Genomic DNA, 24,784 nt, shown 5'->3' with positions numbered 1-24,784 from the left:
GGACCAGAAGGGTGGGGCTGGGGAAGCTGAAATCTCCTTCCCTCCCTGGTCCTATAGCTTCCTGGGCCACATTTCCTGCATTTCTTGCCTCCGCCTGTCCTCTGAGTCAGAGTCCCCCTATCCAGCAGGTTTAAGCCCTGCCCTCTCTGGCTCATCGAATCTGGGTGGGGAAACCGAGGTCAAGAAGGGGCTGTGGGTGAGTGAGTCACCCAAGCTCAACTCTAATGCCTCCACCCTCCCCTTTCAAGCTCTACTAACACAGTTCATCAAACAAAAATGTGAACCCCCTTGCCCTCCCCTATGTTTGTGTGAGATGGGATGAAGCATAGAGGGGCATGTTTGGAGCCAAAACGCATCCCCTCTGGCTGGTGCCTCAGGCTGCCACGATTGTTGCAACAGCCCAGCATGTAAAAATGGATTTGCTCTTATGGCAGTCTCCAAGATATATTTGGCTCCTGTGATTTGCCAGCAACCAGGGTCATGACCTACTTAGCTCTGGTCACCTGGCCAAGGAGAGCACTCATATGCAGTCTCCCTCATCCTTTCTGGAGTCCAGGTTTGCAGCTTGGTGAACAGCAGTCATTGACATCACAGCATTCCCCAGTGCCCTCCCCCATCCGCCCACCTCCAGAATTTCATCATTGCTTGTTGTGCCTCTAGCTCAGAGGAACCAGAGACATGTCTGTTTTTGGTAAATAACTGCATGAAATTCCCCACCTCTGTGGGGAATCTGAAGGGGGAGACCAGATGTGCCCTCCTGTGTGAATTGCTCCCTCCAGCCCCGAAATAGGTAGGCTTTAGATCTTCAACCATCAGCAATGACAATAATAGTTGAAATGCATGGAGCACTTAACACAGATCAGGTGCTTTGCACGATTGTCTCATTGAATCTTTACAATAACCCTGTGATGTAGGGGCTTTTAACTACCCCCATTGTACAGAAGAGGAAACCAAGGCTCAGAGAGGTTTAAAGGACTGGCCCACAGTTATGTTGACCTAGTCTTAGAGGCAGAGCTAGATTTCGAATCCAGGCAAGTTTGCCAGTTGAACTTGTACTCTTTACTCAGTATACTCTGCTAGGACATGAGACAGAGAGACCTGAGGTCAAGGGATCCTAGACAGGGCACATTATACACACACAGACACCACTACCTTCCAGGGGACCATCAGGGTTCAGCTGTGCAGGTATTCATTGGGCCTCTGCTGTGCCTCAACTCTGGGCCAGACTTTTCTGCCCTGGGCAGGAAACTAGAAGTTCCATCCCTACCTATCATCTGCAGCCCCTGCTGGGCTCACCCCAAGGGGCCTGAGGCTGTGCAGATTCCTTGGACCAGTTCCAGTTCTCTCTGATGCTTTCCAGTCATGGGAGGCCCACCCTTCCCAGTTCACCACTGTGCAGACACATGAACACACATTTCCCTAGGGTCAGCCTCCATTCTTCCAAAACCACTCTCCCCTTTCACTGCAGTAGAACAAGGTCCTTCATTGAGCCCAACCCTTGGGGCTCTTCTGTCATGTCCCCTGGCAGTACCAGAGGAGAAGCTGTGTCCCTTAGCCCTGGCAGTACTCTGGGGTGGGGGAGGGACTAGACAAGGCTTCTCTCTGTCCCAGATGCCTCTGGCTACCCTGCAAGGCCTGAACAACAGCGATTGAGAGCATCAGGGTAGGGCTAAAGGGGTAGGCCAACTCTGCTGGAGGAGAAGGGAGAAAAACACCAATCATTGAGTCACATACTGAGTGCTTACTATGGGCAGACTCTGTCAGGTGCTTTATATTCATTGTCTCCCTAAATCCTCTCAACAGCCCTGTAATCCCTCTTTTACAGAGGAGGAGGCATATTGCCCAGGCAACTGTACCACACCTGGGATGCAAGTCCTTAACTTTCTGTCCCTAATCTTCAGTCACTATATTTCTTCTTCCTTCTCATCAAAAACTAAAAACTCAGGGACTAAGTCAGGAAAATGGAGTACCAGGGAGGTCCTTCCCATGTGATCCAGTGCCAGATGGAGGTGGGAGAGCTCAAAAGATGAAGACTCCCTGAAGTCAGGAAGGCTTATCCCACCTTGGAAAGATCTTTAGATATGGAGCTGACCTGAGAGATAGCTTCATGGTCATGGGGAGCTAGTTCAGAAGATGGATGGAGGGGATGAGGTTTCCTAGCCTTGTGTGGCAGGTCCTGAAAGGGATCTTGAAAGCCAGGGACAGGGGGAAGAAGAAGATAGGCAGCATTGGAGAGATAGTAGAGGGTTGTGGGTAAAAGTTCCTCCCAGTTTTCGAGGCAGAGGGACCTGGGTTCAGATCTTGGCACTGTCACCTTGGACATCACCTTCCCAAATGTATTTTCTCATCTACAAGATGGGGGTGCTAAAACAAGAGTTGAGGTGAGGATGAAAGACAGTCATGTTCTTAGCATGTGTCTGGCTCAGAATAAATGGTCAGTAAATATCCATTATTACTATTATTGTGTAGTATTACTCTTCGTTCTGTTTTGGCCAGTACTGTGGGCATAACATGACTCTGAATAAATGGATGAACCCTTGAACACTTTAACAGGGGTTCTCTAGGAAGCTTGGGTCAGAGAGGCGCAGGCAAGAAAATGTGCACTTATATGGCCAGGAGTTGAGAGGTGGATGTGTTTCATTTTCTTAGAGCTACAAATGTAAGAATTAGTTATGTGAATTCCCAAGCCATAGATTTCCAGACAGGTCATTAAGGGAAAGACATGTGTGAAAAAAGTATTTCTCAGGTTTTTATGCAAGGCTTCCAGTGGCCAGGTGTCTGGTCTGTAGTGTGGCCAAAGGAGACCAGAGGTCCTTGGAATATTAAGCCTTAAGGAAATTGGGTTGAGACACCATCAGAGGCAGAGGGATCCAGATCAGGGCTCACTTGAAATCCAGATGGCTAGAATTCTGAGGCCCTCCTTCTATACATGCCCATTCCCAGCCTCTCTGTTTCCTGGTCCGGCAGTTGGCTTATGCCTTGAGAATCTCTGTGGGTATTCAAAAGGAGGGAGCCCCTGTAAGTTATAATAACCATGGTGTTAGAAATGACAGCTGATGTTTACTGAGGACTTACTTTGTGCCTTCCTTTGTGCTTTGGTCTCAATTCATAGCAACCATGCCAGGTAGGAATGATTGTGAGCCCCACTTTATGGACAGAGAAAGTAGAGCTCAGTGAGGTGATCACATTTACATCAGTAAGTAGGAGAGGAGGGACATAAGCCACATCACTGCCTGTTCTTTTTCATCACCCGCCCCTCTGGGGTCCTAGCTCTGTTTGGTTAGAACCAGCTCCTTTGTCCCTTTCCAAGACCTCACCAATATCCCAGTAACTCAACTCTCAGAACTTCCTTGTTAGGTGTTTGAAAATCATTACCGTGGCTATAGATATGAGCTCAGTTGCCCAAGAGTGAGGGCAGAGTTGGTCCCAGTCTTTGATCATTGTCTCTTTTCTCAAGTATTGGTATACTTTGTCCCTTTCCCTTGCCCCATCAGCATTACCTGCCATCCTCCACTCCATTGAGCTAGTCATGGAAGTGGTAACAAGGTTTTCAAGGAGGACAGTCAGTCCTGTAACAGTTCCTTCCTGAGACCTCCTTTTTTTTTTAAATATTTATTTATTTATTCATTCATTCATTCATGCTGTGTCGGGTCTTAGTTGCGGCATGAGGAACCTTTAGTTGCAGCATCCAGGCCCTTAGTTGCGGCATGCATGTGGGATCTAGTTCCCCGACCAGGGATCGAACCCGGGCCCCCTGCATTGGGAGCGTGGAGTTTTACCCACTGGACCACCAGGGAGTACCGAGGCCTCCTTTATGTGGCTAGCTTGGGGCCTTATTCTTGGGGTGCTCACTTCTGGGTAGAGAGAGGAAGCCTCACTCATCTTCACAGGACAGACAGGCCCTCAGACGATGGGATGGGAAGGAGACATCACCAGATCACCAGGGCATGGAGTAGCCACAGAAGGCTTCCTGGAGAAGGGCAGGTGTAGGCAATCCCTAAAAGAAGTAGAATTTGGATAGGAGGAAGGAGACTGTTGCAGGCTAAAGCGTTGAATCTCAGCCTGAGTATGGAAGCTTGGATGAATATGGCATGGAGAGAGCCCCAGGGAGGATGGGGATATCCTAAACCAAGTTTTTATCTGGAGGAATAGGAGGTGGGGGAGTGCCCTGCAAATGAAGGTGATGTTGGGCTAGGAGCTCTTGAGCTTGAGTCCATTGGTGCTGGTTGCCATTATAAGCTCCTGGTCAGGAACATGATATCCTGGTGTGCTTTAGGAAGATCACTCCATCTGGGTGTATGGGATGAATTGGAAGGGGAGAATCTAGAGGCTGAGTCCAGTTTAAAAAGCAACAGTAAGCATTTATTAACTATGTTCTATATGCCAGGCCACTTTCCATTCTTTCTTAGCTTCTTGAATCTCAGAGCAACACTGTGAATTGGGTACTGTAATTATCTTCAGAATTTTTCAGGTGAGGAAATCAGTGCTCTGTGAGGTTCAAGTGACAGAGGTCCAGCTAGTGAGTTGGGGAGTCCAGACCATCTGATTCCAGAGCCCAAGGTTTTTTTGTTTTGTTTTGTTTTGTTTTGTTTGGCCAAGCCATATGGCATGTGAGATCTTAGTTTCCAGACCAGGGATTGAACCTGTGCCCCCTGCAGTGGAGGTGTGGAGTCCTAACCACTGGACTGCTAGGGAATTCCTGAGCCCAAGCTTTTAACCACTGTATTCCATTGTCCTCCAAGTCAGGAAAGAGGGTGTTTTGATAGTCAGGGGAAAGCAGGTACAGGCCATGAAGATAAAGAGTCGGGATACAGCAAGAAGAGCAGGCCTGGGGGCAGCAGGAGGGGCTCAGATTCCAAAGTAGCAAGTTTGGCTTATTAGGAGTCAAAGCAGGTTTCTGAGAGTGGGAGTGATGGAACCAGAAAAAAAATTACTCTGGAAGCAGGCTGAGTGTGTTAGATATCACCTGTATGAGGGACAAGGTCGGAGTCATGAAAGGAGAAGGGAAATGAGATTGGAGCTGAGGGAGCAGGCTATAGGCACCTCTCCTGGTTTTATGGGAGTCCCCCACCCTGGCTCCCCTGACATTCCCTCTTGTCCCCTCTGCAGCCATCGTCAGCCAGTGGCAGCAGGAGTCCAAAGAGAAGGTGGTGTCCCTCCTGCTGTCCCACCTACCCCTGCTTCAGCCAGGCAACACAGAGGCCAAGTCGGAGTACATGAGGCTGCTGCAGAAAGTGCTGGCCTACTCGATTGAGAGCAATGCCTTCATCGAGGAGAGCCGCCAGCTGCTCTCCTATGCCCTCATCCACCCGGCCACCACTCTGGAGGACCGCAATGCGCTGGCCCTCTGGCTGAGTCACTTGGAAGAGCGGCTAGCTAGCGGCTTCCGCACCCGGCCTGAGCCCACCTACCACTCACGCCAGGGCTCGGATGAGTGGGGTGGCCCTGCAGAGCTGGGCCCTGGGGAGGCAGGACCAGGCTGGCAGGACAAGCCACCCCGGGAAAATGGACACGTGCCCTTCCACCCACCCAGCTCAGTGCCGCCAGCCATCAACAGTATTGGGAGCAACGCAAACGCAGGTGAGGAGGTGGGAGTCCGGGAGGCCATGCCTACTTGAAAAGGGTCGGACCGGGCTCTCTCTTCACTCGCGCTGTGTCCCTGGGCAAGTCACATAACCTCTCTGGGCCTCAGCTTTATGAGACAGTGCAGAGGTTGTGAACTGGCATTCCCAGAGCCATTTCTGACCTGCAGACATGTTTTATTGAGCTCAAACTCAACAAAACTTCGGTTTTTGTTTTGTTATGTTTTTAAATAAATTTGATGATGTAAGGAATTGGGAATTTTCTCCTAAAAATCTGAATTTTCAGCTTCTCTTGAAAAGTCAAAAGATCTGGCAACTCAAGGCCTGTATTCCTGGTGGCAACCGTAAGATGGAGTTGAATATTGGTCACCACCTTCTGACCCTGCACATGTGTCCCAGTCGGCCTCTGCCCCTACCATCCCACTTCGGGCATGTGTGATAACTGCCTGACTTCAGTTATAGACCATCATAATTTGAGGTCCCTTCCAGCCCAGACATTCTGGATTTTTGTATCTGGCTCCAGCCTACAGACTCATTTCTGAGAAATGTATGTTTGTAAGCCTGTTCATATTAGGTGTAACTCATGCTGCAAGGCATTAGTAATAGTAGGTAACATTGTTGAGCATTGACTGTGCTAGGTACTTTTTTATAGGCACTTTTCAGGCATGATCTCGTTTAATCCTCATCACAACAATATCATTAGCCCCATTCTGCAGATGAAGGCACTGAGACTCAAAGAGACGAAGTCTTGTATTCAAGGTCACAGAACAAGTGGTGGAACTGGCCAGGGTTTAGACCCAGGCAGTCTGATACCAGAGCTTGCATCTGACCACTGTGCCATCCTTCAACTAAGTGGCTTCTTAGCAAGCACCCGCAGAGGCTGGGGTCAGCGGGAGGAGCTGGTATTCCAGTGAGTTTTTGAAATATTAGTTGAACAGTATAAGGGAGAATGGCGTTTCCAAGGATTGATGAGGTGACAGGACCTGACTCAAAGCAAGAAGTTTCCAAATTTAACCTCAAGGTGGCCGGCCCCTTTTTGCAGGCACTGGGTAAAGCAGGCCAGGAGAGGGTGGCAGTGAAATGTTACCTGTGCCAGTGGGTGGGGTGAACCCTGGGTCTTCATTGCCCAGCTGTGTGGCACCTGTTACATATCAGTTACCCCTGAGCCTCTTTCTTCCCCAGCTGAATATGGATATCCTGGTCACCTGCCTCCTTCCAAGATGCTGGCAAGAATCAGGGAAGATAGAGGGGTAGAAGGGTACTTCCGGGAACTCTAGCAACCCAAGGTGTCTTGGACCTTGTTTTCTAGTCTCAGAGCATGACAGTTTCTGGGTCCATGTTGGGAGGGTATATTAATAATCGTAATTCTAGCTAAAATATATTCAGTGTTTAGTCTTTGCCAAGAGCTGTTCTGAGAAGTTTATACTTATAAATTCATTGGCTGAGGCACAGAGGAGTCACTTGCCCAAGGTGATGTAGCCAGAATTTCAATCGAGGCAGTCTGGCTCCTCAGCTTATATTCTTTGTTCCTGTGCTACACTGCCCCCACCTAAAAGTGACCCTCCCGAAGATGCTCATCAAGGGGAGGGGTCACCCATGCAGGGTGCCCATACAGTCCTTCCTCCCCACGATGGGGACAGCAGCTTTAGAGGACCAAGCTGGAACAATGTTGAATAGGGGATTTGAACCAGAAGAGGAATTGGGCATTCCAGGTACAGGGCACAGCATGAATTGAAGGTATAGGGGTGTCAGATTGGAGGGGACAGTATGCAGACAGGTCTGGCTAGGATGGAGAAGTGTGAGGATTTAAATGAGTAATAGCAGTAGCAAATATTCATGTTTACCCTGTGCCAGAGACTTCACATGGAAGTGGAGACAGAGGGGGAAGATGAAGTGACTTGCTCAGGATCATGAAGTTAATAGATGGCAGAGCCAGAATTTGAACGCAGGTCTGTCTTGACTCTCAGATCTCAGTATGTTAGGGCCACATTCAGAGGGGGCCTTGAAGGCTAGGATGAAGCTTTTCAATTTCAATTTCAAGCAGTTTCAGGAAACAGGAAGCCATTAAACTATTTTTGAGTGGGGAGCAAGGATTGGCCTGTAAGGGCAGGCAGGGTGGGTTTGGGGTGCTGCCAAGGACAGACCAGGGCTTCTTGGAGAGTGTGAGGCCCTGGATGTCTGGCCGGCATTCCTGTTTTTATGGTTCTCATGCTGTGGCCAGCCTCCACCCCAGTGTGGGTCCAAAAAGGGCTCCTCAGGAACTGCACAATCGTTCCAATGAGGATAATTTCCAGCCCTCTCAGCCTCGCCTTCCCGCTTCTTGGTTGAGAAGGGAGGAAGGAGGAAGCCAGGAACACCAAGACAGGCAAAAAAAAAAGGCCTGTGTTAAGGGTTACCCAGCCCCCCCAGGGCCCAGAGGGTGACATCTTCTAGGAGTCCAGAGGCTTGGAGGAGCCCCTTGCAGAGAACCCCAGAAGTCACAGATAGGGGGAGGAGGCTAGCCTTAGTGGGTGGGATCAATGCGCTGCCCTCTTCCTCAGGTGACTTCCTGGCTAGGATCATAGATAACTGTCACAGATGAGGGAAGGTGCTTTGGGGACCTGTACCAGGCTGGTTGTCCTTCTGAGGCTGGGTGTCAGTGTAGCACTGGCAGGAATCCCAGCCTTTCCATCAGAAACAAGGCTGGGGTTCTTCTGTCTCTGCCTCCCAACTCTTTGTGGGAATTGGGGCAAAGGACTTCAGTTCCCCAGGCCTTGATGTTCTCACCTACCCAGGGTGAGGCTTTTGGCTTTGTTTCCTTTTCTTTTTTTGACTTGGGATACTTCTAGATTTCCTGTGTCAAGCTCAGAGGCCCCCTTAGCACCCTTAGGATGGTGGGTGCCCTCCTTTTGGACTTAGTGAAACTTTGAAAATTCCTGTGTATCTTGCCCTGACCTGGAGGTACAGAAATGATTGGGCAGGCTTGCAGCCATCCTATAGAAGCCCAGAGTCCAGTGTGAGGCAGGCTAGTGAAGGGGGCAGTAAGTGCTGGACTTGAGGTAGCACAGGGGCCCAGGGAACACAGAGGAAGGAGTCACAGAAGAGGGAACACTTGAGCCAGGAGTGAAGGCTGAAGTGGCTGGCAGATAAGGGTGGACGAGCGGTGAGCTAGGGGGAGGGAATAGCACTTGTAAAGGTCTGGAAGCTCATGGGAACCTGCCCTGTCCTTAGAATGGTTAAAAATCAAGTTGGATCCTTTTTCTCACCTCAGGAATGGGATGGATGGAGGATGTGAAACATCCTGTGGATGAGGGCCTGGATTCACCCTGATTTGGGCTCAGTATAGGAAAAATCTTTGGGAGGTGGTGAAGCCCAATAACAGAGATGTTGAGGAAGCAGTTTATGTACTTCATTCACTTACTTTGCAAGTAGTTGTGAAGAACCTCCTCTAGTCGAGGCCCCATTGTAATTACTGAGGATACAATGATGTTTAAGACAGGACAGGGCCCTGCTGTCACAGGTCTTGTAGGAGGGGCGTACAGTTAATAAGCAAGTGAACAAATAACTAGATAAGGTCATTTTAAGCTGTGATAGGTGCTGTAAGAAAGATAAGGCAGCGGGGCTTCCCTGGTGGCACAGTGGTTGAGAGTCCGCCTGCCGATGCAGGGGACAGGGGTTCGTGCCCCGGTCCGGGAGGATCCTACATGCCGCGGAGCCTGCGCGTCCAGAGCCTGTGCTCCGCAACGGGAGAGGCCACAACAGTGAGAGGCCCGAGTACCGCCAAAAAAAAAAAAAAGATAAGGCAGAGTGATATGATAGGGGGTTGGTGGGGGACAGCTACTGCTGACTGAGGGTTCAGGGAAGGCCTCAGAAGAGGTGATTGTTTGAGATGAGACCTGGGGGAGCCAACTGCTAAGATCAGGAGAACAAGAAGAGCGAGCAAGCACAGAAGTCCTGAGGCTGGAACAAGCCTGACCGTTCCAGGAACAAATTGGGGCGGGTGTGCGGCAAAGGCTAGAAGGGCTTGAACCAAAGGGGCGAGTCATGAGAAGTCAGAGGTGAGCAGGGCCCAGATGCTGCAGGGCCTTGTAGGTGTCAGGGGAGGAGTTTGAATTTTATTCTCAGTGCAAAGGGAAACTACAGGTAAGATTTAATCGGGGACTGACTGGGTCAGATTTGCATTTTTAAGAAGGATCAGTGTGGCTGTTGTGAGTTGATTAGACTGTAGGGGGCAAGGATGAAGGCAAGAAACCGGTGAGGAGGTTGTGACAGTAATTCCAGCTAGGGACGCCAGTGACTTGGCCCAGGGTGCTAGCAGAGGAAGTGGAGCGGTTCAGAGAAGTGGCTGAGAGCTTGCTGATGGATTGGGGGGTGGAAGAGTGAGGGAACCAGCAGTACCTGGTAGGTGGTTCCCCTCAGACCCCAGGGTCCCTTCCTCTTGTTGAATTCCAGGGCTGAGCTGCCGTCCATGGCACTGACCAGGGGGACACGGTCTCCTGTGGTCAGATCCCCAAGCCTGACCTCTTGCCTCTCTCCCCCTCTGGCCAGGTCTCCCCTGCCAAATCCACCCCAGCCCGCTGAAGCGCTCCATGTCGCTCATCCCCACGAGCCCCCAGGCCCCTGGTGAGTGGCCGAGTCCAGAGGAGCTTGGGGCCCGGGCTGCTTTCAACACGCCCGACCACGCACCCCTCTCGCCCCAGAGCAGCGTGGCCTCCTCTGGCAGCGAGCAGACGGAGGAGCAGGGCTCCAGCCGGAACACTTTTCAGGAGGACGGCAGTGGCATGAAAGGTACAATGTGGGAGAGTAACACTAGGACCCTCCTCAAGAGGCTTCCGCAGAACTTACAAGGACAGAAGAGAGCTTGTAGCTGCCACCCCACCTGTCCTGTCCCTCCCCACCCAATTCTTCCTCTCCCCCACTCCATCCCCGAGAAGGGGACAGGTCTGAGGAGAGTGGACAGGCCCTGCCCTTAGGGCTTAAGACTGGGCAGAGGGACCCCCACAGGTCCCAGTCTGATGGGGGGAAAGCCCCTGCCCTCAGGCACACCAGTCTGACAAGGAAGCCAGGACACAGAGGTAACTGATGGAATAGAGGTTCCAGGAATACTTTTAAAGACATCAGAGGTCATCCTAGTACACATCCAACCCAGCAACTCAGGAGGATCGGGTGTTCTGACCAGGGAAGGCCACCTGGAAGGGTCTGGCTGGACAGAAGAAGGTAGCTTATGGACCCTTGGCTTCTCCCTACCTCCTTCCAATTTTCTACAGCTTTTAAGGCTGCCTATGATTTATGCCTGGTCCTTCCCCACATCTGTCACCAGGGCCAGATTCCTGATCTTAGGCCCTCCCTTCTTTTCCACAGATGTGCCCTCGTGGCTTAAGAGCCTCCGCTTGCACAAGTACGCGGCCCTCTTCTCACAGATGAGCTATGAGGAGATGATGACACTGACTGAGCAGCACTTGGAGTCTCAGGTAAAGCCGAGGGGACCATCGGGGCGGGGTTGGGGGCAGTACCATTTTGACATTACCCTTGCAGCCCAAGCCTCCTCTGCCTCTTTGGGCCTTGTTGGGGCACCTTCAGTACCTCAGCCTCCCATTTCCAGCTTCCTCTCCCCTTCTGCCCTACCGCAGAATGTCACCAAAGGTGCCCGCCACAAGATAGCCCTGAGCATCCAGAAGCTGCGCGAGAGGCAGAGTGTCCTCAAATCCCTGGAGAAGGTGAGGACCTGCTATCCCCATCCAAGGCCAACTGGCTACCCGGTGGTGCTAGTGGCTGAAGTCTCTGGGTCAGCCTTGTTGCCCATGTGGCCCCCACCTCGGGACCTCCCCAGCCCTAGGGAACCAGGGTCCAAGGACCAAGTGCAGGTCGGATCGCAGGGTTCACTTGCTGTGGCTAAGCTAAGAGGCTCTCCTCCCTGTCTGTCCTGGCCTGTGTCTCCAGAATCCTGTTTGTTGACTCAGCCCCTCTTCCATTTCACTTTTCCATTTCTAGCAGCTCTTTCTGATAGAGCGGAATGTCTCCCCTGTGTGCATGATCTCTCTTTCCAGTTGGTTGTTTCTTATCCGCTCACTCTCCTTACACATCTGCCTTGATTTGCATCCCTTTTTCCCTTTCCCTGCCACTTACCTTCTGGTTTTTGCCCCCTTCGGTGTCTTAGTCCAGATCTCTGGGTCTGAATCTGGTTCTATCCTCGGTGGGACCCTGAGGCCCCACCTTCTAAGCTCCGTGGGACTCTACCTTGAGGGGGGAACAGGGACTGTGTATGTACAAATGTGTGTGTTTGTGCATGTGTGTGTGTGTGTATGCTCTGGCAGTGCCCTTACCTGCCTTCTCTGTGTGCTGGAACCCAGGGTCCCACCAGCTCTCTGCAAGGACTGTTTGACCCCACATGTATAGTCATTCTACGTAGCTCTGGGGGTTGGCATGTGACCCAGGCTGTGTCTTCCCCACTCAGGATGTGCTGGAAGGCGGGAATCTGCGAAACGCTCTGCAGGAGCTGCAGCAGATCATCATCACCCCCATCAAGGCCTACAGTGTCCTTCAGGCCACTGTGGCTGCCGCCACCGCCACCACCTCTACTGCCAAGGACGGGGGCCGGGGGGAGCCGCCGCTGCCAGGTGCGGAGCCTCCCCTGGCTCACCCTGGCACAGACAAGGGCAGTGAGGCCAAGGACCCTCCAGCTGCAGAGGGCTACCCCCCTCCACCAGCTCCAGCTCCCACTGATGGCAGTGAGCCAGCCCCGGCTCCCGTCGCTGATGGAGACATCCCCAGTCAGTTTACACGGGTGATGGGCAAAGGTGAGACCACCCAGGGCCCAGCAGGAAATTCTGGGGCAGGGTGCCAAGTGAACCCAGGCATCAAAGGTCAAATCCAGTTTAAATGATGGAAGCAAAACTTTTCAAAGCACTCTGGGGTTTAGAGCACTACAGAGAGTGGCTAAGACTGAGATGACAGGGCCCCTGCCCTCAGGTGCATCCAGGCTGATGGTGGGAGACAGCCCTTACCCTCAAAGTGTCTCCAGCCTGAGCAGAAGATGGGACGTTGTGTCAGTGGAAACTGCATACAGTAAGGAGTGAACAGATAAGGCGAATCCGTTGGTTCTTTCAGAGGGGACTGAAGTCCACAGGATGGGTATGGTGAAGCTCTTAATGGGCTCACCTTTTCCTAAGGCAGCACAGTGTAGGCAACTTTACACTTGGGTTTAAGTTGTTTCTTTTTTTTTTAATAAGTTTGTTTTCTTTTTTATATATATAAATTTATTTATTTACTTTTGGCTGCATTGGGTCTTCATTGCTGCGCACAGGCTTTCTCTAGTTGTGGCAAGCGGTGGCTACTCTTCCATTTCAGTGTGCGGGCTTCTCGTTACAGTGGCTTCTCTTGTTGCAGAGCACGGGCTCTAGGTGCGCGGGCTCCAGTAGTTGTGGCGCGTGGGCTCTAGAGCGCAGGCTCGGTAGTTGTGGCTCACGGGCTTAGTTGCTCCGTGGCGTGTGGGATTTTCCCGGACCAGGGCTCGAACCCGTGTCCCCTGCATTGGCAGGCGGGTTCTTAACTACTGCACCACCAGGGAAGTCCCAGGTCTAAGTTCTTTTAGCTGAGTGGCCTGGGACAAGTGACTCAACCTCTCTAAGCCTCAGGCTAAAAATGCCTACATTGATGAGACTGTTGCAAGACTTAAAAAGGAGAAAAGGTATCATTTACTTCACATCTGCTTTATGCCAGGCACTATGCTGGGCACTTTATATATCCTCGTGATAAGCCAGGTACAGTGCTTGGCACATAGCTAGTACTCATCCAGCATGAGTTTCCTGACCCACCTTCTGTGCCACCCAGCTGGGCCAGGGAAGCTGGAACATGGCAGAGGGCATGCTGGTAGCTAACCTCCTGCACTCTCCCATGTCCCCAAGTGTGCACCCAGCTGCTGGTGTCCCGACCAGACGAGGAGAACATCACCAGTTACCTCCAGCTCATCGAAAAGTGCCTGACTCATGAGGTGAGGCCTTCTCTAGGGGTCCCAAGAAGGGAAAGGCTGCCCCATCACTCTCAGGACCAACATTCCTTATATAACCAATAGGGCCCTGCCTGACTGGCACGTGCCCACCTCTCCAGCCCTCATCCTTCCCAGTGTTGGGTTCAGTGGATGCCCCTGAGCACTCATTCTTAGAGCCTTAGTACATAATCCTCTGGGGAGTAAGTCCCCCTCCCGTCTGCTGGCCCCTCAGATCTCAGTTGATACGTCTGTATCTCAGGGATGCCTTGACCAGCCCCTCATAACATCAGGTTTCTTGTGCCTCCTGTGCTTCTCCCTCACAGCATTTATCACTTATGAATGCGTGTGTATCTTCTCCCCAACTAAACTGTAAGCTCCGTGAGCACAGGTCACCTCTGTGTCCCAGCTTTGACCAGCACAGGCAGTTGATAAATATTTGAGCAAATGGATGGAAGGCAAATGTGAAAGAAGCACACACACCCCTTTCACCCCCCTAATTCTAGGCTTTCACGGAAACGCAGAAGAAACGGCTGCTGTCCTGGAAACAGCAAGTGCTGAAGCTCCTCCGGACCTTCCCGCGCAAAGCCGCACTAGAGATGCAGAACTACCGGCAGCAGAAAGGGTAGGCGGGCGGCCAGGGCACAGGGACTTCCCTCCCTAGGCCCTCATTGGTTGACAGGTAGTGCCTAGAGGGGTGATTGCATTCTGGGCTGTGAATCCTGTTATACTCATTCAGTAACTGGGTGTCTTTATGTAAGTCACCCAGTGAGGACTTTGCCATAAGAAAATCAGGTGGTCCCTGATTTTCCATTAGAATAGAGTGCTGAGCTGGCAAGACCAGCACATGTCCCCATAGCTGGCCCCTTGCCTGTCCCTTGTTCTCCTCACCTGTGTGCAGAGGACTCTGAAGTCCCTTCTCACTCCAAACAAACAGCAGAAATATTGTGCTTGAGAATTGAAGTTAGAAGAACTACTTTGAGTGGACTTGAGGAAACCTTCGTACACTCCCCGTCTCCATCCTGGGAGTACCCTTGGGGCAGGAGGAGACAATGTACAGAGCAGGGCCTTGGACAGGGAATCCCTGCTCAGAGCAGATCTGTGTTCTGTCTACCCATGGGGGCTGCCGGGGGGCGGGGGCGGTGAGGAAGAGGTGAACAGATGGGCCCCATCCACCTAAACTGACACCCTGCCTTCTGCTCTCTCACAGCTGGGCATTCGGCTCCAACTCACTCCCCATAGCTGGCTCTGTGGGGATGGGGGTGGCCCGGCGGACCCAGCGGCAGTTCCCAATGCCTCCCCGGGCCCTTCCGCCTGGCAGAATGGGCCTTCTGAGCCCCTCGGGCATTGGGGGCATCTCCCCTCGACATGCCCTCACCAGCCCCAGCCTTGGGGGCCAGGGCCGACAGGTGAGCCAGCTGGAAGCAAAGGACCTGGCACTTCTGGGGTTGGGGTGGTGGTGCCTGAGATATGTGTCCATATCTCTGTGTCTGGGCCCAGCGTAGAGGGGAGGGGACGACTCTGCCAGCTCCACCACTTCTGGGTCTGGGCCTCTTCCCCGCTCACCCACTGCTTTCTCTCTCCCATGCCACATGCAGAACCTGTGGTTCGCCAACCCTGGAGGCAGCAACAGCATGCCCAGCCAGAGCCGCAGCTCTGTGCAACGGACCCACTCGCTCCCGGTCCACTCGTCCCCCCAGGCCATTCTCATGTTCCCTCCAGGTACAGTGCCCACCCTTACAACTCGGCCTCAACAGCACGCTTAGCTGGCCTTTCTTTTCTCTTCTGGGTCTTGTACACACTATCCCTTGCATGTGTTCTGTCTCTCTGTCTTTCTGTCTTTCTCCCCCTCCCTGTCATCTTCTCTCACTCCTCATTCCCACCCCCCCCAATCTCTATCTCTCTCCCTCCCTGTGTCATAATCTTACTGTTCATACTGGTCTCTGTCCCCATCTTCTTCGAGAATCATTAAGTACTCAGTTTGGAAGCGTGGAGGGGATGAGACAGTCACAGCAGCCAGGTGTCTATAGAAGGGAGTCCTGCCTATCAGTCCACTGGCATTCTTTCAGGAGCCAGTTGACCAAGCAGGAACCAGTAGACTTCAGCTCTTGGAATGGGTTCTACACTAAAGGGTGGAAGGTCTGTCTTCCCCTCTGCTCACAGATCAGCCTAGAGATGGGAGATTAGAATGAGGGCAAAGTGGGCAAAAGGGAGGTTAGAGAAGCGCTAGCCCTGCCTTGCTCAGTAAGTCAGGGGTGATTCCCTATGCCAGGCCTGCTGCTGGGCACTGAGGCTGCAGAAGCAGATAAGGCTGGTTTGGAAAGGGCTGCCTCTAGAGAGAGCTTAGATTTGCCTGTAACCCTAAACTATTCATGTCACAAATAGCCAAATCAGTAGGGATTCTTTATGAGATTATGCGAACTGCCATCTTTGGGAGGCAGGAGACCCCATTTGTCCCATTCATCCTAGCACAGGGCTTGGCACATGGTAGGCATCTGTAAATGATATTAAATGACTGGGTGGATGAATTACAGGAGTAAAAACTGAGAACAGTTCTTTTCACCAGTATGCCGTGTGCTAGACTGTGTCAGACAGCTTTTCTGCACTGTTGAATGAAATCCTCCCAACTGCACATGTGAAGGCACTGATATTATTTTCATCTTATTAGTCATGAATCTGAGTCTCAGGTGATTTGCCCAAGGTCAAAAATTTTTTTTATTAAGGAGAGACAGTTAGATGGTCTGACATGGCTCATGGGTTCAGAGGGGAGGTCGTGAGAGGTGAGGCTGGAGCGCGAAAGAGCAGGGTCTTCTAAACCTAGGTAGAAAGCTTAGAGTTCCTCTAGAAGCAGTGAGGAGCCCAGGAAGGGTTTTAAGCAGTGGGTGGTGTCAGGTCTGCCCAGGGACCTGGTGGGCTCTTGCCCAGGTTCCAGAACAGGAGGCCCTTTGAGAGACTATGAAGACCAGCCCCCATGGCTGCTGTCCAGATTTGCCGTGCCTGCTAGGCCTTCCCCAACAGCGTCCTGACAGAGGAGCAAGTCCAGGTGGGAGGGAACGGCTCTAATTAAGCTTCCGCACCAAGTACAGAGCAAGTCATCAGTCAGGGAGCACGGGGCTGCCCAGTGCTCAGGGCAGATGCCCTCACTGTGCCCAAGGGAACGTGTAGTGTGTCCAAAATAGTCGTGGCCTCCAAGCAGCTCCCCCAGCTTTACATTACTTCCTGTCAGCCTTTCTCTGTGTTGCCAAGCCTCTGCCCTTGCCATCATCACCTCTGCCTGCTTAGTGGCACTCCCAGGCCTGTCTGTCCTTCAACTCTGCCCAGTCATACCTTCCATCCAAGTGTGTGCATGTCTTACATTCTCTGTGTCTCTGTCTCTTGCCTTTACTTTCCCTTCCTCCCTTTCCCTCTCGTCCCCCTCAGCCTCTGCCTCATGCCAGCCTTTGTCTTCATGACTCTACCTTTCACCCCAGTCCAGTTCTTACTGCTTCCATTCTCCTGTCTCCCACCCAGACTGCCCGGTCCCTGGGCCTGACCTGGAGATCAATCCCACTCTGGAGTCTCTGTGTCTGAGCATGACAGAACACGCCTTGGGTGGTGAGCATTTCCTCTTTCCCTGACCCAGCTCCCACCTACCCACCAGCGTCTCCACCTCTGAACTGAGCAACTCAGAGTCATCCTGAGGGGTCCCCAGGGGAGGCCGGACTCCAGGGAGGGCCCGACTGGGATGACAGGCTACCTGAGCACCTTTTCTTGGGCCTCCCGCCAGCTCCTGACCTTCCTCCCTTCCTCCCTTTCTTACCACAGATGGGACAGACAAAACCTCCACCATCTGACGGGACCCACAGCCCAGCGCACCCATAGGCTCCCCGGGCGGCGGGCGGGGGCCAACCCCCAACGGGCTTCTCCGCGACAGCGAGAGGGTGGGCTGGCTCAGCTATACATTCTAATATTTTTCTACTCTCTCACCCTTTTAACTTTTGTTTAACATTGGCACACGCCTTGCTCACTCCCAGGCCCGTCGAGGGATCTCTGCTGAGGCCCAGGGAGGTAGGGGGCAGCCAGGATAAAGGGGGCAGGGACTGGCCAGCCTGCCTGCCCCCTCCTTCCCTCCTTCATCCCCCACCTGGCCCCGTCCCACCCCTGCCTCCTCCAGACTGCCGGCCACCTGCCCCTCCCAAGGAAACAGTCTCCCCCAGAGACTCACTGACCCACTATCTTGTGGGGCCTGCTCAGAACCATCTGACATTTGGGGAGAGATGAGTGAGGTAGATAATCTGCTCTCCTGAACGTTATTTGAGAGGAGCTGAGGAGATAAAGGCGGGTGAGGAGCGTGTCTGTCTTGGCGCGCTCTCTGTCTCTCTCTCTCCCTCCCCCCGCCCCTCACCTCCTTGCCGCCTTCTTCTCCTTCCCCATTCCCATCATTCCCCAAGGACAGGAGCCACTCTCCTCTCCCTCACCTCCTTTTGCCCTGTTTATCAGAGGTTCTCTGCAATTAATTTCTTAGGCCTATTTAAGATACATATTTATATAGTTCTTAACGGTTTTTCTCTCTGATCATTCCCTCTCATTTTTAGAACCCCCAGGCCTCTCTCTGAGCCAAGAAAGTGGCAGGGGGAGCCTGAATTTTACGAGGGGAGAGGGCAGAGCCCTCTCCTCCAGACCCCTCTAGCCCTTCCCCACTTGCCCCCAGCCCTGGCTCCCCAGATGCAGAGGTTGAAGGCTGGGAGCCAGGGCAGCCAGTGAGGTCAGGAAGTCTGTTGCCTTAACGTCTCCTTCCCCCACCGAAACAAATCCTTCTCCACTCCCAGGTCTGGTTGCTGAAAGACTTGGGGGTAAGGAATAAGGGAAAGGGGATGGTTTTTGGTTTCTTTCCCCACCCCCATCCCCTTTTCTTTCACCCTTATCCCACCCCCACCCCCCATTCTGTCATGACCTCACTTAAGTGGAACACTATATCATAAGCCAGAGATTCGTCCCAGTCCCAGAGTCATACAGACCCTCTGATCCCTGTTCCTCCTGAGGGGTTGTGCTGGGGCCCAGGTGGAGGGAGGGGATTTGGGGGTTCAGGCTGTAGGGAAGCCAGGGTCCTCTATTCCAACCCCTTGTCCCCCTCAACCGGCCCCCCCCATTGGGACATTCTCAAGCTTTTCACACCGAAAAGGAAAAAATGTTATTTTTAGATACATTTTATGAATAACTTTTGTTATGAATATGGCTGGTAACCATTGTGTATGTTATTAAAGATACAAAATGTTGGGAAAAAAAAAAACCAAAAAAAAAAAATTTTAAAACCACCACCCTCCCTGCACTCACCCATTCCCCAGACCTTCTTGCCTCTGCTCTCCTGGTCTGGACCTCCCTCAACTCTGAGCCCAGGGAGAGGGAGGAAGCCAGGGGGTGGGGTGGCCCTGGGGACCTGCTCTAGGTCCCCACCTCCTCTCCCAGTGCCGGGCTGGGTAGGGTGTCAGGTTTATTTATGTACCTCTTGCACACTCATCAACCTATGCAAGTCCCCCACCCCGGCCCCTCCATGTTTCTGTGCCTTTGCTCATTCCCCTCCAACTCCCAGGGCTTCTCCAATCCTCTCCTAGCCCGGGGAAGTGGGATGGACAGGGGCCACCTCGTTTTGGAATCAGCAGGGTGTTCCTCTTAGAGACCCTCACCTCTTCCCAGCCAGTCCTGTCTTGTTCACTACCCATAAGGGTGAGCTGGGTCTTCCTGGCCCTGGGAGGCGGTGAGGGACACCCCCATACACAGTGGGAGGCAAGAGTTGCCCCCCTCCCCCCACCTGTCAGCAGAGTGTGCAGGACGCAGGCGGCCCCACTCTGATGGGCAGGACCCTGATCCACTCCCGACCCTCCCCGGCCCCGGCCCCTCCACCATGATTTCACTCTCCCTTCTATTCCCAGCCCCACCGGCAGAATCAGCTTTGAGTAACTGTACAGTTTTTCTCGCTGTTGGAGAAGACTTATTTGTTGGAGTTTCACTTGTTTAATGGTCTGGGCTTATTTTGGAAAAAAAAAACCAAACAAACAAAAAGGATTCTGACCTTTGTTATGCTACATTTCATGAAAAACCTGGTGGCCCTGCCTTTGTGGCCTTTGCTTCTGTGCCTTAAGCACCAGGGGTGCGGGGGTGGGGGTGGGGGGGGCAGGAGAATGAGACCATGGTGCCTGGAGGGTAAGTAAAGAGAAGTTGGCTTTATTAACAGCAGAGGTTTGGAGGAGAGGGAAACAAAGCAAAAGGCTCACAAAGAGACCACTTGAAAAGTGCCTTCCTGCACGAAATAACTATCCGCATCAGCCCTGAAGGCCCTGGGACTCAGTCACTGTCACTTTCAGCTTCACTGGAATCAGAAGCTGCAGCTTCACTGCCATCCTCCTGAGCAGAATGCTCGCTGCCACTGGGGAAGGGGCTGGCGCTCCGGCTCCGCTGGCCACCCCCATCGCTGCCACTGTCTGAATCATTGTCACTGCCGTGGGCCCGTCCTCTGTCCTCATCATCAGAGTCAGCGTCGTCCTCCGAATCAGCATCACTGCCGAAGATCTCCTCTTTGTCCCTGGCAGCCCGGGCCTCATCCTCACTGCTTTCATCCTCACCGCTGCCACTCTTGTCACTCGCCTCGTCCCTGTCACCCTCCTCCCGTTCACTCTCACTGCCTGAGCGCTCATCCTCGCTGCCTTCCTTCTCACTGCTGCTGCCCTTCTCTCGTTCCTCATCTGTGAAGGAGCAAGAAACAGTAAGACCCAGTTCCCCACCCTCCCAGGGCTCCCAGAGTTTGACCTGTCCAGCTTTACCTGAGCCCCCAGCTTCTTTCTCTTCCGTCTCCATTTCCTCCTCTTCTTCCTCCTCGGGTTCGTGGTTCTCCAGCTGGGCCTTCCGTGCCTCCTGGAAGCAGCAGGGTTGAGGGGAAGGGGAGGGTGTTCTATCTGGTTCCTGCCCCACTCCTCACGAACTACCACCCTCCCCATGGGTGCCCTGGGTCAGTGGTGCTTGTTACCTGGGCTTCTAGTTCCTTCTCATTCATGTCCCGGTGTTTGACCACAAGCAGGGCATTGGTACCCGACTGAACCCCAGCCTTGGCTCGGCGCTTACTCAGGCGGACCCTGCGGTGGTGGAGTTGGGGGAGGGGTGTGTGAGATTCAGTTAAGGACCCCCGTGGGCAATCTGGTCTAATATGGTTCTTAACCATCCTTACTCATCTATGCTTAGCCTAGAGCAGACCAGAATAAATACAGACTGAATAAAGGAGACTAAACTTGGGGGTAAGGGACGGGCGGCATGACAGCCATCAGGATAGCAGTTTGGTTGCCCTACACTTTATATGTGTGTATATGTATGCCCTGTACACATACACATAAACGTATAAAGAAAGAGACTTTAATGTGAACTAGATACCAACACTTTAAAAGAACATAATCTGGATTTCTGGCTTTTGGAAAATAAGATTCTGTGACCCCCACCCCAGGCCTTTGTTGCCTCGCTGCCACCCCCCACCCCCACCCCAAGCATAGCGGTAGATGGGTTGCTGTGCTGGGTCACAGTGCCCCTTGGAGGTTGCCAAGAGCTCCAGGTCATCCAGCCCCCAGCAGCCCACTGTGCCTTTTAGATTTTGTGTGTGTGTGTGTGTGCAGTATGCGGGCCTCTCACTGTTGTGGCCTCTCCCATCGCGGAGCACAGGCTCCGGATGCGCAGGCTCAGCGGCCATGGCTCACGGGCCCAGCTGCTCCGCAGCATGTGGGATCTTCCCGGACTGGGGCACGAACCCATGTCCCCTGCATCGGCAGGCGGACTTTCAACCACTGTGCCACCAGGGAAGCCCCCTTTTAGATTTTTTTGCCTTAATGGGATCAGAATTTGGATCTCTCCTTTAAATAGAAACTCCAGGTCACACTTTCCCAACCTTACACCAAGGGTCCCAGCACAGCAGTAAACTTTTAACCATCAGGGAAGTCTGGGGGGTCATGTTTTTTGAACTTGGGTATCTAGCGCTTCATTTAAAACACATTCATGCTAATTTTATGTATTACTCCATACTTTAGCTATGTTTACTCTTACACGAAGTCTCTTATTAGTATCGGTAAACTTGGTAGTCCTACTCTACAGAAAAGCTCTAAATATCTCCAGTGTTAAGTAAAGATTTTTTCTGGGTTCTTGTGTTAGAACCAGGTCCAGCCCACATGCATGAACAGGCTTCTGCTCTTACAAATGCACATGGCAAATCTTTAGGTATAAATGACCTCCAAGGTGGCTCTTGCATACCCCAGGGTACTGAAGTACAAGCCCAGGCTAATCTGAGTGAGGTAGGACTGTGCTGAGTACCTGGTCTCCAACTCATTGTAGTAAACCCCATCACCCTCTCGGAAGATGAAGAAGTAGTTCTCCTCGTAGCCCTTGCTAGCCTTGTTCTTCACGTTCCAGTTGTACTCCCGAGCAATCTTGTAGTCGTACCTGAGGATAAAGGGGATAGGGTCAGCCCCATTTCTTCCCTGTGAGGGAGAAAAGGAGACACTTCTCAATACCCAAAACCTAACCCCAACCCACGCACACGTCATCTGGTGCATAATCCATCTCCTCTTCCTGGTCCCGTTTTCGTTTCTTCAGTGTTTCTTCCACAGGCAGGAAGTAAGCCACAAATTGGTTCCCTTCCTCATCCATCATGCCCCTGGTTGGGGGAAGAGGAGGAGCAGTTAAGAGTGAGTGAGGAGAAAGAGACAATAAGAAGCAGGCCAAGGTGGACAGCAGGGCCACTTACCTGATCATGGCCTGAGACATCATCTCCAATGCAGCTGCACCACTTGTGTCCTTGGGGGCAGGGTCTGAATCAAAGATTACCTGAGCGCAAGGGTTGATCCACATCTGGGAGATGGAGGGCACTGGAGTTAGACTGGGACAGGCAGAGATGGCAGGCTATCCCTCTCTGCCCCCTGCCCTGGATCTGACCTTAAAATCTGGAAAGACAGGCATGACCTCCACTGGTGTCACTCGGGGCTTGCTGTAATGCTGGGAGATCTGGCAGAGGCAAAAACAGGGTGAGGAGGAGTACAAAGTGCTCTGGAACCACACCTCTGTCTGCCTCCCCCTGCCCCCTCATCCCAGTGCCTCAATTACGGATTTCTGGGCATCCTCAAAAGTCTTCTCAATAGCTGTGATCTGGCTATCCCTGTCTTTGTATATTTCTTCCTCAGTGAACTGCTGCTTCACAGAAACTCCAATCCTAGGGAGGAAGAAAAAGGCCTTTAGAGGCCACTGGATATACCTGAATGCTCCACCTTCCCTCCCTACCCACCACAACTTACTTAACCTCAGGCTTCTCATTGGAAATGCCATAACGATTGAACTCGGTGGAGATGTACTCTGTCTTCCGCATCCATGGCACCACCTTTGCATGCTGCTGGGATCTGGGGCAGGAGAATCGGGCACCTCAGGACCCCACTACCTTCCTCCCATCAGAGCCAGTCCTGAGTCCCCACTCAGCACCCCCTCACCTCTTGGAGCTGGTAGGGGCCTGAATCTCCTCTTCCAAAAGCTTCTCATCAGCTGGATCTAGGAGTACTAGAAGAGAGCAAGGTGAGAGAAGGACTATGACCGAGGACCACAGCCAGCCCTCGCTAGCCTAGGGGAGGCTCTCCCTGTCTCCCAACACACCATTGGGGTCGATGCGGTATGTATCAGGGTTGATGAGGTCAATGGTAACTCCCAGGTCTGGCTCAGTCAGGAGATCATGTTTGTGCTGTTTCTCCAAGGAAGTCGCTTTGTACTGGACGAACCTGGGTGGGGAAACATGCCCATTATGGTTGCCTAATTCCAGGCTTATCCCTCACATCCCTGCTTCCCAGAGGCTAAGCTCCTCCAGGAAGGAACTCAGAACGAAATGTCCCCCATGTTGAAGTCAGCAGGCGAGCAGCACTCGAAGAGACTTGGACACTGCTTCTTTACTTAAATATTTACGGGGCACCTACTATTATGTGCTAGCTACTGTTGTATGCCTGAACAGTCAACAAGAGCAGTCCTTGCCCTCAAGGAACTCATATTCTAAGTGAGGCGTTTCCCTAACCCCCATGCGCAGTCTCACCTGTTCTGGTCGAAGGGATAGGTGATGAACTTGGGGTCGAAGGGGATGTCAGGGAGGCTGTTGCAGTACTTGACTCGGCAGACCACTCCAGACCTGGGAACACAGTGGCTCAAAACCCAGCCCCTGATGCCCCACCTCTGTTCGCAACCCCCATTGGCCCACCCGTCCTAAGAAAACACAGTGGAGCTCACCTCTCAGGCAGAGTCCGGTGAGAATTGGGCCTGGTGGGTAAAAGAGAGACACTGACAAAAGATGGAAAGAAAGAGATTGACAGGAGAGCAAAGGGGGTTTTTCCAAGCTTTTAAAAGGGAAGGAGAGAGTGACAAACGCTAATTCCTCTTGGAAGGGGTGTCCCAAGTGCTCTAATGAGAGTGTCACGTATTCCTTTCAGTGTCCCTAAAGGCTTTAATGAATGAAGCCAAGTGCTCAATCCCTTTTGAAGGAGATGTGTTCAAGTACTTTAATAAAAGTCACATGCTCGATTTTTTTTGGGAAAAGGGGTCTCCAAACGTTTGACTGGAAGAATAAAAACTCAATCCCTTCTGGGTAAAGTCCCCAAGAGCTTAATTCCAGAACTCCACGGCAGGGAAAGAGGGGGGCAACACGCCTTCTGAGACCCGCCCCCGTGAGCGGGTGAGCGCTCCGTGACGTCACGGGCTGACCTGGGGGGGCTGGTGAGGTTGTAGGCTGACAACTGGGCTCGACCCTCCCACCTCGCCGATGCCTACCCAAACGTAAAGAAAAACAGTACAGTCAGGCGCCGTATTGCCTACCTGTGGCCATCCTCGCGCTGGGCCTGGGTCTGGATAGTGGGCGCCATGGCGACGACGCGAGATAAGTCCTAACAAGAGCCTCAAAAAGCCACGGTAAAAGGCGTGCCGACTTCGGCGCACGCCCAGTCCGAGGCAGGGCTCGGGTGGACACCGCTCTCCTCAGGGATAGGGTCGGAGTGAGGTGGGCTGGTGAGAAGAGTTCCAGCAACACTGGAGTACTACGTAGTACTCAGGTAAACCCGCAAACAACGCCAGGGACTGACTCACAGCTCCAGAACACCAACTGCCGCCAGTGCGCTGAGGACCGCAGGTCGCCTCAGGCGGCGACGCCTTCTGGGAAATAGAGTCTGATTGGAACCACACCCGGATTGGCGAGCGTCTGGGCAAAGGG

At 52.6% G+C, this 24,784-nt stretch overlaps 2 protein-coding genes across 9 annotated transcripts in view; one reads left to right on the top strand and one right to left on the bottom strand.

Annotated features, from left to right (window-relative positions):
* SAMD4B (sterile alpha motif domain containing 4B) overlaps positions 1-19,582 on the top strand; it is a 37,313-nt gene extending 17,731 nt beyond the window's left edge. For 6 of the 7 annotated variants that reach the window (XM_060131068.1, XM_060131067.1, XM_060131062.1 and 3 more), the window contains 11 exons: positions 5,110-5,580; positions 10,110-10,349; positions 10,923-11,032; positions 11,192-11,278; positions 12,016-12,358; positions 13,466-13,551; positions 14,052-14,170; positions 14,756-14,954; positions 15,144-15,267; positions 17,056-17,139; positions 19,455-19,582. In XM_060131068.1, the coding sequence (XP_059987051.1) occupies positions 5,110-5,580; positions 10,110-10,349; positions 10,923-11,032; positions 11,192-11,278; positions 12,016-12,358; positions 13,466-13,551; positions 14,052-14,170; positions 14,756-14,954; positions 15,144-15,267; positions 17,056-17,139; positions 19,455-19,540 (1,949 nt within the window). In that variant the 3' untranslated portion in view covers positions 19,541-19,582. Of the gene's footprint in view, positions 1-5,109; positions 5,581-10,109; positions 10,350-10,922; positions 11,033-11,191; positions 11,279-12,015; positions 12,359-13,465; positions 13,552-14,051; positions 14,171-14,755; positions 14,955-15,143; positions 15,268-17,055; positions 17,140-17,349 lie in introns of all 7 variants that reach the window. The other variant, XM_060131065.1, reaches the window with a different exon arrangement.
* Positions 19,583-19,730: 148 nt separating this feature from the next.
* Positions 19,731-24,762, bottom strand: PAF1 (PAF1 homolog, Paf1/RNA polymerase II complex component). Of its 2 annotated transcripts, none has more exons than XM_060131070.1 (14): positions 24,394-24,762; positions 23,812-23,862; positions 23,621-23,713; positions 23,194-23,315; positions 23,034-23,100; positions 22,845-22,946; positions 22,657-22,762; positions 22,489-22,557; positions 22,301-22,404; positions 22,094-22,210; positions 21,868-21,996; positions 20,546-20,651; positions 20,343-20,433; positions 19,731-20,264 (listed from the first exon to the last, which is right to left on the bottom strand). In XM_060131070.1, the coding sequence occupies exons 1-14, from the start codon at positions 24,438-24,440 to the stop codon at positions 19,867-19,869; spliced, it is 1,602 nt and encodes a 533-aa protein (XP_059987053.1). In that variant the 5' UTR covers positions 24,441-24,762; the 3' UTR covers positions 19,731-19,866. The 2 variants fall into 2 exon arrangements, with proteins under 2 accessions (XP_059987053.1, XP_059987054.1); XM_060131071.1 differs by having other exon boundaries at positions 23,812-23,841; positions 24,394-24,757.
* Between the last annotated feature and the right edge of the window lie 22 nt (positions 24,763-24,784).

The sequence above is a fragment of the Lagenorhynchus albirostris genome, chromosome 19 (genome assembly GCF_949774975.1).
Source record: "Lagenorhynchus albirostris chromosome 19, mLagAlb1.1, whole genome shotgun sequence".
NCBI lineage: Eukaryota > Metazoa > Chordata > Mammalia > Artiodactyla > Delphinidae > Lagenorhynchus > Lagenorhynchus albirostris.
This window is presented reverse-complemented; position numbering and strand designations above follow the sequence as displayed.